At 40.2% G+C, this 16,624-nt stretch overlaps 1 protein-coding gene across 1 annotated transcript in view; it reads right to left on the bottom strand.

Moving 5' to 3' along the window:
- The window catches only part of OTOGL (otogelin like), a 96,923-nt gene that overhangs the window by 79,530 nt on the left and 769 nt on the right, over positions 1-16,624 (bottom strand). The window contains exons 2-10 of the mRNA XM_075504264.1: positions 16,272-16,311; positions 15,132-15,180; positions 12,840-12,900; positions 11,049-11,147; positions 10,195-10,349; positions 6,846-6,967; positions 5,444-5,649; positions 2,557-2,684; positions 1,827-1,933 (exon numbers count right to left, since the gene is read on the bottom strand). Coding sequence (XP_075360379.1) covers positions 1,827-1,933; positions 2,557-2,684; positions 5,444-5,649; positions 6,846-6,967; positions 10,195-10,349; positions 11,049-11,147; positions 12,840-12,900; positions 15,132-15,180; positions 16,272-16,311 — 967 coding nt within the window. The remainder of the gene's footprint in view (positions 1-1,826; positions 1,934-2,556; positions 2,685-5,443; positions 5,650-6,845; positions 6,968-10,194; positions 10,350-11,048; positions 11,148-12,839; positions 12,901-15,131; positions 15,181-16,271; positions 16,312-16,624) is intronic.

Here is a 16,624-nt window from a genome sequence, read left to right as displayed (position 1 = left end):
TGACCTTGTGCTGAAGTGCTTGGTGCCAGAAGCATTATCCACTGAATACTGTAGACAGGCTCAGGGACTTACAGCGCGACCTTGGGTAAAGACATTATCTCTGCCTTATAGTCTATACAGAAGCTGTACAGTGCGCTTTTGCCAGGATCAAGTACAGAGACATTCATCAGTGTTTAAGTAAGCTCAAATTTTATTCAGATGTAAGTCACATAAGGGGAGATACCACGAACCTTTTGTTGCTGTGGAAGTCCAGCAACTCCTATCACTCACTGTGGAGGACTTGATGCCAAAATGAACTAGTCATAACATGACATTTCTAATTATAAGCATAGCTGTGACAGATCAGCTGAGTTTGTCTTTCAGCACACAAGATCATGCTTCCGAAATTAATGGTCATAAGAACATATTATATTGTGCTTGTATTCTGCTTTCAACACATCTGTTATCAAATCAAACACCACTATACTCTTTGTTACAGTGATCAGAGTCTCTCCAGCTCTCTTAATCTAATCCAATTAAATGGGTCTTAATAGAAAGAATACTTGGCATATACTACGGCCTCACAAAAAACTTCATAAACTGACACCAAGCCACGAGAAGAGAGGTCTCTTTTATAAACAAAATAAGCCTAAATTAATGAGGTTCTGAGACACAGAAACTTCCTTCAAGGTTTTTAATGTTCACGCAATTCACATCAACACACATATGCATGTTGACAACAATCAAATCTGCCTTAACACCGTGACACTGATTCAATATCATATTTGAAGATTTGCTTTTCATTATTCTTCTTTTGCTAAGAAAAAGTCACAATAAACTCCTGAGTTATAAAGAGACCATACAGAGGCAATTCATCTCTTCTCTGAGCGAAATAAATGTACAGATCATAAACTTCAGGAAGCACACTTTGGAGATTTGCCTACAAACACAAATTCTTCCATCCTGACTTTATGATAAAGCAGAAAACTGAAAATTCATCAAAAATAAACTAACAAGTTGTAATGGATTATACTGAGAGATTGTTACTTTTAGTCTTGTGATCCTTTCTGTATGTTTTTGATTAAATTGATGATACTCTGAGAAGGCCATAATAGTATCTGGTAAAAATCCCGCTATTTATGACAATTACTTCGTAATTTAAAAACCCTGCTAAGAAGGAAGTGGTACACTGCTCAGTCATCTATTCAATTACACTCTGGAGCACCAGTTTAACTTGAATGACTGACAGGAACTAAACAGGAGTCTGGAGAGATAAGGGAAAAATACCAGGTTGCATATAATGCCAGCAGCTGAGGAGGTCTAACTCCCACCAAAGCCAATGAGAGTTGAATTTCTTTTGACGAGTCTGAATTTACATAAATAAAAGAATTTTGAAAAATTCTACTAATTTGAACCATAGTCGTTGCTCATAAAAACAGTCCAACTATGTCAGACAAATGGTCCAGCTCCTCCAGTATCATTGATATTTCCCGCTAGTATCATCTCCGTGTATTTTTGATTCAGGACCTCCAGATACAGGTTTCAGGTTTTTTGTGGTTAGCAGGTCCTCTTTTGTCATTAGTGATTCTCCATGGATTTCTCTTCCATGTATTTGTCTGCTATTTCCTTGAATCCATGTAAACCTTTAGCAATCAAAACATCCCTTGGCAGGCTGGTTCTGTGCCCTTCGTTTCCACACTAAACCACCCACTGAGAAACCCCATCTCTTTCACTTTGAATTTGGTTCCTCCTAACTTCCCTCAATGCTGCTCAGTTCTGGTCTCAAGCGAAAGAGTGAGCATTCATGTCATGCATCAAAAATAAATACACAAGAACTCCAGTCTTACCTGCAAAGATCATTCATACAGCTAGAAATATAAGAATACGGATCTATGCTTTGATGACAGCTGAGAAAAGGAAACTGTAGGAATATTTGGCACTTGAAGAATATGTCCTGCGCATTAAGGAGAATCAGTAAATGACAGTTAGCAAATACTTTCTGAACAAGCATCATTCTTTTTAGCTTTGTTTCCCTAATTTTGAGTCCTTTATATCCCCATTAAAATTTGAGAATCTCACAGTCTCCATTTATTATTATGTCTCCTCTATTATTCTTCCAAAAATTTGTCCTCTCTGCCTAGGCTGGCTTGATTGCATGCTGCTCCTAAACCAGCTGGGATGAAAGAGCGTGAAATGACAAAAAAAGCATTTTGTGTCAATGCAGGAGCTGAGCATGTTACTTCTGCAGTATTTCACAATTTCCAAAATAATAAGGTATAAGATGCCAGGACTGGAAACTGAACCCAACTTTAATGCAGCAATGAAGACCTCTGCCAGCAGACCTGTGCCACTTGGCACAGCCTGTCCAAGCCTTTGTACTTTTAAGCTAAAAATCCGAAGATCTTCAGACGTTCTCTAGCAACAGTCCTGAGCTGAATCTTCTCTTTCTCAAAGCCTCAATGCTTTTAGGGCTTTTTTCAATATGGTGTATACTGCTAGATTCTTGTACCATCACTAGGCAGTGAAGATTAAGAAAATATATATATATGTAATATATATATTACATGATTAATTTACCTCAGTGGATTCTGCATCAGCTGAGCAAGGACTGGAAAAATCTGAGGCAGTAGGTACACAAGCTTCGTCATCTGAGGTTTGCACAGCCCAGCTATTTGCAAAGTCAGCAATGTCTTCTGTATATTCACCTACTGCATGAAAACATTGGAAGAGCATCCAGGAAAAAAAATTGTCAACACAAACACAAAAGACAGCTTGGAAATTTCTGGTAGTTTTTCAATGTGTTCATTATCTCAGTTACAGATATGTTCAGAGTACGGGTGGTGTAGAAAAATGTTATTTTTCTTTTTTAATTTCAGGTAGTATTTTATACCACATTTAAATCAAAAGATTTTTAAAATATATGACAAGGTGTTGGCTGGAGTTTTTTTAAGTGCAATCACTGACAATTTTATAACAAATATACAAATAAGGACAAGCATAAAGCATTGAATAGTTAAGAAAAAATACATTTCTTTAAAACAACTTAAGGCTTTCATCATGTTTCACAAAGGTCAATCAGCACTATTATCTCCCTCCTTTTCCTTTGCTGCAGAAAAGCCCTACAACAAACACACCACTAACTGCCCGGCTCTCCTCACAGCATGAGCATGGGAGAATTAATGAACAAGATGCATGACTGGAAGTCATGGCAACAGGCTGAGGAAGATACATGAACATACAAGAAGGCTGGCAGTAAAGAAACAGACCCCAGATTTCCGTATTTTTGCAGCAAGAACTAAATATTACATTTTCTATGTTCTGATGTTAGAAAGGGGATACTGCCTCCACCTTGAAGAACCTTACAGTAATTGGTATCTATGCTACGGTTATCTATATCTATGCATGGTCAGGAGACAGGGTATTGAAATGAAATCAGCTACAGTTTTTCTCACACGGCTGTACTATCCAAAACTTAATCTAACTTCTTCCAGCACAAGATATACAAAGTTTGACACTCTACAATGTGGAAAGCCCCAAAGCACACTAATCAGATATTTGTACTTGAATCTCCACAAATAAACAAAGATAAGATCCTAACCACCAGTCTATTTTACTTAAGAGCCAGGGGGAATTAAAACATTTCTCCCTCTCTGGCAGAATAGTTCTTTACGCAGAAAACCCTTCCCAAACATAAAAAGCTGAGTTTTCATCTAGAGGTAAACCTATTGACATAACTCTGCTTCCGCAAAAACATCAAAAATATTTTCTTTACATTTCAACATGGCTTGAAAAAAAATTTCTAAGTCCTCAAAAAATGCCACTAAATAAAATTATTGTCCTTGAAACAGTTCTATACACAGATACAGCCTTGTATATTAAAGCAATACAAAGATGCCATTAAAGATAAAGAAACAGAAAACGAGTTTGTTTTTAAACTGTGCTTTCAAATGGACTATAACATGCCTCTTGGCAACTTACTTGGTTGGGGCATTGCAAATAGAGAGCATTCAGACTCTGGGAGACTCAGGATAGATGTAAGAGCTTCCCTTACACTACTGGGGGAAGTAGTTTAGCTGGGGGAGATAAATCATCATGCCAGATTATTTATAAGACTTGGAAACACTTAGAAAAATGCTGAGGCTTAGAAGTAATTTGAATTAACAGTCTATTCTTGTGAAGATATCAGAACTTTGTGCTTTGTATTTGCACAGGCAAGGCACCATGTTAGACAACTGGTTCAAGGTTAAAACGATTCATAGCGCTCTGGATTGTACACTACAATAATACTATCATTTCTGATAAAGAAAAATGCTAGAAGAAATGATGATGGTGAAGAAATGTAGCTCTGGAAATGAAGAAAGCTAAGAGCTGGAAGTCTTTTATAACAGATAATACATTTAAAGATACTGAAATTACTATTTTTCAGAGATCGTGTGAATTCATTATCTCCTCCAAACTCCATTTTTCTCCATTATTACAGATCACCAGTTTTAACTAGTTATTAAACATACTATACTCTGGTGTGCAGAAGTTAATGCATGAAACAGGGAACTTACTGCTGTCATGGCAGAAAGGGTATGAGAAATTTATATTGGGCAGATTTTTAAAGACTATACAAAGATAGGTACACTGCATCTTCCTTCACTTAGAAAGTCAAAAAGCTTCACTATCAACCATAAAAAATGGGGAAAAACAGAGGAGGGGAAAAAGATACAGTGAGATAACTTTTGTAACTTAATATGCAGGGCCATGGGACTAGATTCTCTCAGCAATTAATGGTAGCAGTAAAACAGTCCTATCTTTGTTTTTATCAGAGACTGAGAAAAATATTCCTCATATTCTCAAGCTTGTTCTTTTTTTTTTTTTCCACATTAGTTGCAAGTAGGACAAAAGTCCCTATATAATATTCCCTACATAGACTACAGAATATTCTACCAGCTTAGGAAGTCATCTCTGCCTCAGACACAGCATTGGGCAACTCCTCATCCTGCAGGGTAGTCCGTAGTACACCATACCAACAAAGAGATACAAGGAACTCCCTGGCAACAGCTTTGAAATGTACATCTTTCAACTAGTATTTTTATGATGCTCATATAAACGAATGACTCAAGATGGTGCCTTTTCCAAATATTAATATTTTGGCTCTTCTCTCCTTCTCCCTCCATCCTTAAACATAGAGAAAACCACAAGCATTTGTTTATTTATTTGTTCTTTGAAGGCACTTTCATCAGCTAAGATAAACATACCCCAAGTGCTTTGCTGAGCAAGAAAAGGCTTGAACATACATATACATACTTGCTTGAACTGGGACCTTTTCACTTAGCATCTTTAATGATGAGGAAGAGTAGAGCAGATACTCTATTTTCTACCAAAATAACTGAAAGAGGAGTCAGTATTATATTTAAAGTGAACATCGAAGCTGTTCACACAAGGTAAGGGTGTGTTTCTTAAGCTATTTACTTACTATTTTGCAGTATCAGGTCATCATATTTATTGCCATTAAAATTTCCACAGAGGCCACAAGGTTTTCCCTTATGATCTTCTGTCAGCTTAATATAAATACCAGAGTTTCCATCCCAAGCAAGAGAAAAACCAAAGGTAGTCTTCACCAGAATATAATCAGCCAGTCTCTCAAGGAAAGCATTTCCAACTGTCTGAGGCAACATTAATCTGGAAAAATAAACAGCCTGCTTCAAAGATCTCAGATGAGATGAGGTTAGTGCTAGAAAAATATCACCTTCTAACTCACTAAGCCCTTTTTCCCATGTGTATACACAGTCGCTTCCATTCAATTCTTCATCATGTTTTTACTATCTTTTCTTCTGTTTACTTCTCTATATCCACCATCAAAAATGAAAGCTTTTCTGCTGTATACACCTATCAGTTGTACCAATTATAAGCCTGAAAGAATAATGAATCTTCATTTTCAAAGCCCAGTGTGGGCATGTTGAGGAATACGTGTCTTCATGAACATGCTGCGTTGCGCGAGGAGCTATGTGACACTATGACCACCAGCAGCCCATCTGGGCACGTGGTCCACACTGGGTTAGACATCTGCAAATGGAGGAACTTACAGTACAGAAAATATATTGACCAAAATACTGTGTATCTTCCTTCTTTGGCCAAAGACTACTGGACAATAATACTGCAGCACAGATCTAATCCTAATCTTCCAAAGTTGCTTCTGTTGGGATGAACAACATCACTGTAGCTATCAGTCTCAGATGCTAATGGCTATAGCATTACATCAAAGGGGATGGCAAGAACACCTTAACAACTCTTTGAAATTTTTTGTACTTCATCAACCAGTAAAACATACATATGATAGCCTTGCACTCATCTTTATACTTACTAAAAAAAAAATGGTAAATTTGGGAGTTTGATGTACCCCAGAGATGTTTTGTGGAGTTTTTGCCCCAAAGGGGCAAAGGGGACTTAAGATCTTTGATTCAACCAGTTCAGACTTGTCTGGAAGAAGATTATGTCTTACATTAAGTATAGCTACCAATAATAAATAATGACTGCCTTGTTCAAAATGGTATCAGGATGCACCAAGGATTACCCAGAATTGTCTGATGCAGTCTTCATTTATACAAAGTAGGGATGGGTAATTGTTAGGTTACAGCTGAGAAACTGAACACAAGATACATGCAGGGAGTGTATTTTGTCCTTACTCAGGTATTACAACAGCACCAGTACATCTGCTCACACTAGAGCTCTATCAGCCCCACTACAGAACAGCGAGGGATCAATAAATATATATATATCAAGTTATTTTCTCTGGCTAGTGTAAAAAGCATCAATTTCCCAAACTCCACACTATCTTTTTGCAATAAAATGTTAAAACCCACCATTAGAACACTTACCTGATTCCTTCTTTTCTTACTTCATGTCCTGAAATAATTATTTCTTCTTGGTTTGAAAAAAATAAGCTGACAGACCTCTGACAAGTATATACCGAATCGTAACAGTGAGGACTGTTATGAACCTTAGAGGGGAAAAATATACACACAATAAGAATAGATGTTTGTTCTCAATAATTTCATGCCATTTTTCATAAACTCATAAATGATATTTTACATTTCTATGCACCAATCACTGAAAGAGCTTTACAAATAAATAATTAGAACATTAAAAAGTCACAGTTACAAAGATATACAAAACGAGAACTTCATGCTACCCAATACTGCTGAGAAATACAAATACAGCAACTGTTTAATAGCACAAAGCATCACAAGACAGTGGTTTAAATACTGGATGAAACACTCAGGTATTTTACGTAGATGAACTTCAGCGACACTGTAGTGAGCTAGCTTATAACTGCCAGCATAGGAGCTCGTTCTTTACACGGAGGAGACACCCCTATTGCTCTGTTTCTAGAGGTCTGATCTATAAGAGGGGACTACAAACCAATACAAAACGTCAGTGTAATACCAGCGTTTTCCATGCCAGCTGAGACTGCACCAGCTGAACTACAACACGCCTTCCTGAACCACTCAGGATTTGTTGGGATTTTGGAGTGCTCCCACAGATTACTGCGGGCATCTAATTTATATGGATCTGTTAAAACCCATTTCACACTGAATTTCCAGCCCTGCTAATGGAGAAGGGCAGGCTTTTCTGAAGTCTGCCTCTCCCTATTATACGTATATAGCATAGTGAGCCAGGGTATTGGTTTGGATCGCGTATCAGCTTCCCTAGTTTGAACACAGCAATGGAAATGTAAGTTTCAGTCAGCCAGAGAGAGATTTGCAAAACTGTGTGTCTCAGATATTGTCAATGTGTGACTTCCATGACTGCCCACTACTAGAGAGAGGCATTAAACAGATCTCAGATGCATGCTCCCAGAAATGAAAACCATGCAAATCCTATCTCAGCATGTCTACAGTTTTAGGGCAGTGAAGTAGATCTTGCATTAAAAAAAAGTGTACTCAGGCCTTGGAACAGGCATGATAAGCCAGCACTCTTCCTTTTTAAGTTTGGCAAAAAGGAGGCTACCCCTGAAGTCAGACTTCCTTTACATTCCCGGCCTTCGGCATGGCAGAGCATGACTCCTGCAGAAAGGTCCTTTTCCCCAGAGACCACACAGCTTTCGTTGGCTAGAGCGTGCTCTCAGGACTAGAAAATTGTGGCTTCAGATTTACTCTGACTGGTGATAGGGATATAGGTCTCCAACTTTCTGTGCATATGCTCTAACCAGTTAACTACTACACAGTTTTGAATTACACTTGCATAGTCTGAGTTTTAAGCACATACCTACTCCAAGGGCTTGAGCAAAACTTCAACAGCTTTCATTAATCTCAGTGGGGCTGAGCCACCCAAACCTGTGGGATGCCCTAGATTATGATGCTTCAAAAGCCTGTGAGCTGATTTTAGACACCACTGAGGAGACAAGGGAATGTGTTGTGAATCTTAGATACCTATCATCACCTAAATTAAAATATAGACACAGTTTAGGTAACTCAAATATGACTCCTATGACTGCGTGCGTCGGCTTCCTCTGGGAAGGATGGGAGTTGCATTACCAGTTTACTTGACGGTGCTGTGAAGCTAAATAGATTAGTAACTGGGAAACATTTTGCCAGCATAGTAATGGAAGCTGTAAAAGTAACTAGAGCTATCGTTTTTGTAGAAAAGATCTGTTGGTAAATGCATACAGTGCTAACACATACTCGAATTAATCTTCCTACACTGACACTTAATCCTGGAAGTAAAAACCAGTTACTGTTTCTTTGAGTGAAATAAACCAAACCAGGAAAAGCATTAGAGTTTTTACATGTATAAAGAAAATCATAATTAAAGACATCATAAATGTTACTAGTATTGACAGATGGTTTCTATGTAAACCTGGCCCAAGACAGAAACACAATCAAGGAAAATCAAAATAATTCTTGTGTTTTCTTCTCCTCTAGAGAGATGGATTATTAAAGCCAGAAGGACCATAATGTGAGGATTTGGCAAGGTTCTTGGCTCTACATTGCCTAGCCTGTAGTGACTGCAATGCTTCAACATTACTTATTACTTTTCTGAGTAAACATTTTCAGTTTTTAACATGACATTTGCTCCAGCAATTGAATGGTAGTTTCTCTCTTTGCAGAGCAACTGGGATCCACTGAAATATTGATTCTAGATTTTAATATAATCTTGGGCTTTGCTACAGCATTTTCTGAAAACTCCTGATGATAACTGCACATAGAATCCAAAGAATTAAAATGAAATCATGGAAGGCAGATGTAACAGGATCTGCCTATAACCTGAGTGAATAGAAATGGCAGTTTTAATGGCAGATTTATCTTCACTAGATGCTATTATCTTGGGGGAGAGGAGATAATGTGTTTATAAATAAACTAGTCCTTGGAGCAGTAATCAGCATCTAGGTCTGCCCTTGCCCCTGCGAGCACTGTGACCACCAGGGCTCAGAATTAGGACCCCTCTTGTCCCCTTCTCCCCTGCCCAATCAGCACCAAATCCCAACCATTGTGTAAAAAGTAACATAATGAGCTCGTATCCTCTCCCCACAGTAACCAACAGCCTGACAAAGATGGCATCTTCCTTCAAAGAGGGTATAGGTTTGAACTCTCCCTGACCCAAAGTCACTAACCATGGATACTCAGCAACTTGAGGAAATTACTAAAAAGAGTGCCTTCCATACATAGGTCAAGATGAAGGCTTTTGAGCTGTTAATCTTCTCTGCATGACGTAGAGGTAATCCAAAATTAGAATGCAAATCCCCAGAGGGGACAGAGTTTTCTGCGGGTGAGGGAGGCAGCTCCCCATAGCATGCCGATGGCTGTGAATCGGGGCCCAGTATGCTCGGGTGCCCAGCTATCAGGCAGGTGATAGCTCTTTGGACCTTACTCAGCAACTCAGGTTTTTTTACAATCTGACAGCTAAAGTTTATTGATGTTTCCAAGGTCCACTTTAAGACCCACTTTTGCTCCCAGAAAGGAGAGATCAGAGATCCTTTTTAGGATTGGGGGAGTAAGAAATACTATTTTTAATATACTGACTCTGTTGATTATCATTTCATCAGTGTTTTAAGTTACTGCACATAGGCTTAGACATTTTCCAGCAGCATAGTCTTATATTTAAGTAAGCAATGCAACACTTTGATCCATTTATTATCTCTCCACTTACTTTATTTATGATGAAAAATAAGTCCTGTAATACAGGAATAGTCAGTGTGTTATTTCTAGCGTATGCTCACATACTTACCCAAACAGTGTACTGGGGTTCTGGAGTACTGCAGTCTTTTGCAAAAATATAGGAGCAATTTCCTGGGAAGTAGTAGTAGATGCCATCAAATGTTTCAAAATGATACTGTCCCCACGATTTGCAAATCCCATCTCGGTCCTTACCAGTGTTAGGTACTGGAGAGAACACACTGAGTTTACAACAAGCACAGTAATCAAAAATTGACAGGTGTCACAGGCATCTACGAAAGTAAGAGCTCAGAAAGGAAATAAGAGCTTATAGAGGCAATACATAGCAAGGACAAAAGATAACCTTATTTCTTCAACTTTAAATAAAGTCAGTACATTTTTTTTAATCTTTAGGCTGCAGTTTTAGTCACGTGCGATCATTGTAAGTTTTTAATTTGCTTCCGTGGAGAGATTTTAATTGTAAGTGGAGGCAAGGGATTTAGATCTACTGCAGATCCTGGAAGACAATTCTTATTGATCCCTACACACAGCAGATTCCAGAAACCAGTGCATTGAAATAGTCGGTAATTTTATTTGCAATCAGTCACTGTTTGTTAGAAAAATGCAGTGACTTTTTGGTTGTTCAGCTAACTATAAAAAAGCTGGCTAGCTACTGATGTACAGACAGTGATCTATCTGTTATGGTATCGATGTATCATCACAGCCCAAGTGCTAAACGGTAGGCATTCCTGATATTGCTCTATATATATATCCCTAACCCATATCATTTTAATCCTCTTAACTACAGGGGAATGACAGTCCTACTACAGAGGAATCACAAATATGCTGTAAACAGTATTGTTTTAAAAACCTACACCTTAAATCTCACTTGAAGCTGAGGCTTGACTCTTTGGGCCCAAAACTTACCAATTTGGCACCTGCTTCCTTGAGCCTGAAATAACTGACAGTCACAGTCACCCGCCTCTGTGCAGGCTGCTCCATTAAGGCACTCCTGAGGACATGAACCTGTAAGCAAGCATAGCGGGCTTTTAGTAGATACGGGATTTTGCAAAGAGGCTGAGACATCCACATTAAATCTGTTTATTGTTAAATCATAAGCAGCTATATTCGCTAAGACAATTAACCAACAACAATCTCCAGTTTTTAACATTTACTTAATTTTATCCTTTGTGTTCCTCGGTTAAAAGAGAAGCAAGGTTCTCTCTCGTTTGGTTTGAGACTTGTAAACTAACAAAGGAGCAAAAGGTCAACCTCCTCCCAGCAGACAAAAGGTCAAGTTCCCATGTAAAGAAACCAAATCCCAGTCCTGCTGATCTCGAAATACACAGGACACAGATTATTCTAATTGACTAAATTCAGCACCATTTATACATATGTTCAGCTCCTTCCTCCTAAGCATTACAGCAAAGGGTACATTCAGCTTATGAACAGTCCAGAATATATAATTTACAGAGTGAAAACCAATTATAAATAACCTTTCCACCATGCTCAAAAAGCCGGTTAAAAGGTTATTTCTGCTTAAGAGGTGACTGGAGTCAGAGACTTAAGATTCCATGGGAATGGCTTGTTTTATGTTATAATTAGTAATCGTTTCCAAAAGCAGTTTCATTAAAGGCTTTTATAGTCTGTTTGGAAGCTAAGACTTGTCATCTACTAACCATTCACTGAGGTGGGTCTAAATCATAGTTCTCCAAAAGTGGAGAAGAAAGGTAGTCGCACAGCAAAATTTCATCAGGTTTTGCAGATAGTTGCTTTCCTTCTTGGGGGCGGATTAAAACCCTAGACACAAACGCTTACAATCTTGCTGATGGACATTAAAAAAGCATTGCAAAAAGCAGGAAGTAAATTAAATAAACAGACCTTTCCACTCCCAATGAAGCCATGGTAAAGCTGCTAGTGACATTAAATGGGAACAAAATGGGACCTTTACAGTAAAGCACACACAGAAGTTACCAATGACTAAGAACATCAGCCTCCACTGTGAAAACCCCTTTCCATGCTTAGTTTTGAATTTTTTCCATTTAAGAATTGCTTTCCAAATATACACAGCTACTCTGAAAATACTGACAAAACAGAAAACACTGTTTATAGAACAGCATTAATGTGGAAAACATCTTAGTTGTTAGAAATGTGAGCTGTAAAATTACATATATTCATTTACATGGAAAAACACAACAGAAAGCACCTACCCAGGCATACGTATTTTCCAAGAAGGATACCAAAGTTTGGTTGCATACAATGAACTTTTCTGCAAAACAGCTTCCGTAACTTGGACCTGCTTTACGTGTTTGTACAATGCTTAAAACCCTCCAGGAGCAGCTGCGAGCTCATTGCCTGAGCATCCCTGTCCCTTCGCATAACCAGTCACATACCTCTCAGACATACTTACATCCTCTGCCAAGGCCAGAAAAAGTGGCAAAAAAGAAAAATTGCAATGGAACTAAACTTTAAAAAAAATAAAGGATTGGCTTAGTTAGCTGTTCAGGTTTGGTTGTCAGGCATTATTTTGAAAGTATGATTTAACAGGAATTTTCCATGATTTAACATGGATAAAATGAGAAAATGAGACAGGGCAGTGTTTTGTAGGGGACATAATGAGGAGGGCTTCCACAACCCACGGTAACACAGGAGAGCTGGTAGGAAGGCAGCATTTTCAGGACCATCTCTCCTCCTGCAGGTGAGGAGCACAGCACTGACCTCCTGACGGACTCCGCGTCAAGGCCCCATGAAGGTGCGACCGAGACGAGGCAGCTTGAATCTGTCAGAGAAACGTAAAAGCAAAATCAGGGTGTTTTGTGCTTTACAAATAAGCCGATATGAGCCTGAGGTTTTGCAGCCTATTGTTGGGTTGGGACTTTTAATACAGAAGAGTAATTTGCGGCTTGGCCAGCACATGGGCACAATCACGGGTGCTGCAGGAGGGATCGGCAGCCTGGGCCAGTGGGGGAGGCAGTGACTGCAGCAACCATCACTGTGGGGAGGGGAAGCATGGCTTTTGGGGGGATGGGGAAGGGTACAGCTGTGCTGTGGGATCACTGCTGGCCTCCTCTCCATGCCCTCCAGTGCCAATGAACCAGCAGGGCTCCACCTGGGGAGTTTTGCATTTACATGTGGAAGGAAGAGTGAGGGGATGGAGACCACTTTTGCTCTTTTCACTTCGGTCAAATACCAATAGCTGGAGAGCTTGGAGATGAGATATCCCTCCATTTCCTCTTCTCCCTTAACTCATGCTCTGTGCTGCACCCCGGTCATCCATCCCTCTGTGGCCATTCCAGTTGCGATGGATTTCATGGCCTCCCTGAGATCTTTCAGAATTGCATTTCGGTTCATCCCAGACAAAAGAGGAGGTGGATCTGGATCTGCTTCCTGTCTTGTTTAGGAACCAGGGAGCATCGGACTATAAGGAAACCCTGGATCTGACCCAGTGCTCTGCTACTGCAGTTTGTCACGTCGCATCGTCCCTTCCAAGAGCTGATCCCATTCCAGGCTGAAAGCACTCTGGGGTTTTTGCCCCCACTAGCCTGATTGGAGAGTTTACCAGGGTGAAGTGCTGGGTAGTTAGATATTTCCCTCTTACATTTATTCATGGCCACTTTAAATCTTTTTGTTTTATAAAGCCTGGCCCCTTTGCTTAAATAGCTCTTCTTCCCTGTGGTTTTTATTTATTCCCCCTCTGATGTACTATGAGAAAACAGTTACCCTCTGTGTTCCTCACAGATGTATACACCAGCCTTCAGCTGCACGACTAAGCAAAACAAATTGTTTAAGTCTTCACTTGTAAGCCAATTTCTTTCTTCTGTTCTGCTGCCAGTCATTCTCCATGTCTGGAGTTTGAACTAATGGATCTCAAAGTGAACGGCACTGCGCAAGGAACAGGTTGGGTTAAGTCTCACTAATGCCTCGTACAGTGACATAAAAACTTCCCTTTTGCAACTGGAAATAGTTTGTGGGATGCATCCAAGTAGCACAATCTGTCTAAAATCAACCTGAAATGGACTTCATCACATCACCACCTGGAAGGCCCCCGCACCAAAACTATTCCTGGTCCCCATGGCCCATCACTAGCCGGAGAGGATCCTTTCCCTCCCTGCACAACAAGACCCATTTCCTTTTCCCCTGATAGTTACTCTGAGCCATCCTCCTCAGGAAAGTGACTTTTGGCCTTTGCGTTATTTTGGGGAGGTAGAACGTCCTTGCTGCGACAGCACTTCCCTGCTGGAGGCCCTCCTGGGACACCATCAGTCCCAAGGGCCCGTTTCCCTCAGAGGCTTGATCCGCCTTAGCATAGCATTCCACACCAGCTGCCTTCTGACTCGGTCAGGAGACATGTAGATCTCAAAGGGACTGGGAGAAAATGATCCGTGGTTTGGCTGCAGGCTCCCCACAAGACCCTGAAGAGGGACTGCTTTGGGCTTCCCGCCTGCCCCCATTGAACAGGGTTATAACCCTTGCTTGGGCTCCGTAGCCTGAGACATGTACCAGTGGGGGAACGAGATTCCCCCATTTACTATTAAATTTCAGCGCAACATTGCCGGGATGCAGCGTTGAGGCAGCGGTGGGCTGGGGTGGTGGGAACGAGGGCCGGGCCGGAGCCACCACACCACCACGTGCGGGAGGGAGCCTGGCCAGCGGCGCCGCCATTGTGCGTCTCACCAAAAGCTAACAGCTTTCTGGGGCTCTCTGTTCGCCCTCACAAAAGACAGAGGCGTCGCGGGTTTATTTCCCATGGTGTGCGTCAGTCGGCTCGTCAGGGTGGGTCACCCACCAGGCGCTTTGCTGGGAGTGAATGAAGGCATGAGGCCACGGGCTCAGGCGGGGGCCGAGCAGGTAGGGAATAGCTGCTCCTCCTCACCATCCTCCTGTTACCACTGTCCTCCTGTTACCGCGGCCATTCTCCCCACAAAGGCTCCTTTGTAAGGACGGCAAAGGCCCAGAGAAGAAAAGGGGGGAGTGTTTCCCCTCCCTCCCACTTTTGGAGGTATGACCTACCTCGGCTGTTACGAGATCTCTTTTCTGTCGAGTTGCATTAAACTCATTTCTGGAAGAAAACAAAAAGGATCTTGTATAATCAAAGGTCCCTGGAGCAACCTGAATAAGCAGCTCCCCGGAGAGAAGTGTTTCTCTCCGATTACCATCACTTTATCAAAGAGGTCTTTCTTGGGTTAACATTTAAAAAGGTGATTTTTTTTTTCTTTTTTTTTCTTTTCGTGGTCTCATTTTACAGAACGGGGCAGCGCTCCCATCTCTGCTTGGACAGGGAGGTACCTGGAGCTTGTGGGGGAGACGTAAATAGGCAAAATAGGCTTACATGACAGGATACAAAATTGTAAAGCGGCTTCATATTTATTTGATGCTGCGTGTGAGTGGCTGCGAGTTCCCCCAAGTGTTATCTGAATATACTGTGATGGTACTTTTAATAGCAAGAGATGACTCTCCAGCTGTAGCTGACTTAAATTTGTGGTTAAGTTTAGAAACAAGGGCATCAAAATATAAAACATACTTAGTTTTATCAACAGTCCAAGATGGCATATCATTTGACGTGCATGTGTGTTCGCTAGATGTATTAGAGGTCATTAGACATCCGAAGCTACGTGCGACTGGATGCTTCCATTGAAATTGATGGCATAGTTCCCATTTAATTCAATGGGCTCAGGAACATTGCCTAGTTTGGGTTTTGTTTGGATTTCAGCTTCTACATGAAAACTTGTATTGAAAATGTTTATTTTAAGGCTGTATAGCACTTACTTTTCTGTGCTTCAAATAACAGCTAGGATTTTATCATGCAATTAAAGCTGTAGAAGGATACTCATTTAATGTATTTTTCCAGTCATGAAATCATGATCTCATCCTGGTTTCATTCCATTATTCCTCTAAGCTTTCTCGAGACCACAGAAGTATCATTTTTCATAAGGACCTCCATTTTTCAAACAGAGGACCCATGCCCTTTATGTAAATTCTTTGAAAAGAGTTGTAAACATTCTGAAAGTGTGTTTTACATCCAATGTACATGTACATGACATTTTACATGTCGAATTCAAGGCTATATTTTACTTCCTAACTTGCACTGCATCACACTTATTCATTCTTGTTCTGTTTGTAGGACTTGACAAATAAGGAATAAAAACTTACCTTGAAGTTCTTCTCAAAAGAGAAAGCTTGCAATAAGATCCTGTAGATTAAAAAGTCATCAAGTTAAATGTTTTTTCTACAGCCTCACTCTGCACTTGGCAAACAACCGTTTGTCAAGTTTAAAACACCACTATTAAATTTTCTTCTTTAATGATCCTGTTTTCCAGAGCATCTTTACACAAACTTTTTCTGTTCCCAAGAGATGTAGCACTACATGTGTTCCTTCCTGAGAGTTTGATTCTCTCAAGTACTCATCACCTGCAAGTTTCCATGGTCTCAGTTCTGGTACACGCTACCATGAAAAAGAGTGAAGAATTCATAGTTCTTCAGAGGCTCAGACCAAAACTGATAAA

Source organism: Mycteria americana, chromosome 1, assembly GCF_035582795.1.
Source record: "Mycteria americana isolate JAX WOST 10 ecotype Jacksonville Zoo and Gardens chromosome 1, USCA_MyAme_1.0, whole genome shotgun sequence".
In the NCBI taxonomy this organism is placed as follows: Eukaryota; Metazoa; Chordata; class Aves; order Ciconiiformes; family Ciconiidae; genus Mycteria; species Mycteria americana.
This window is presented reverse-complemented; position numbering and strand designations above follow the sequence as displayed.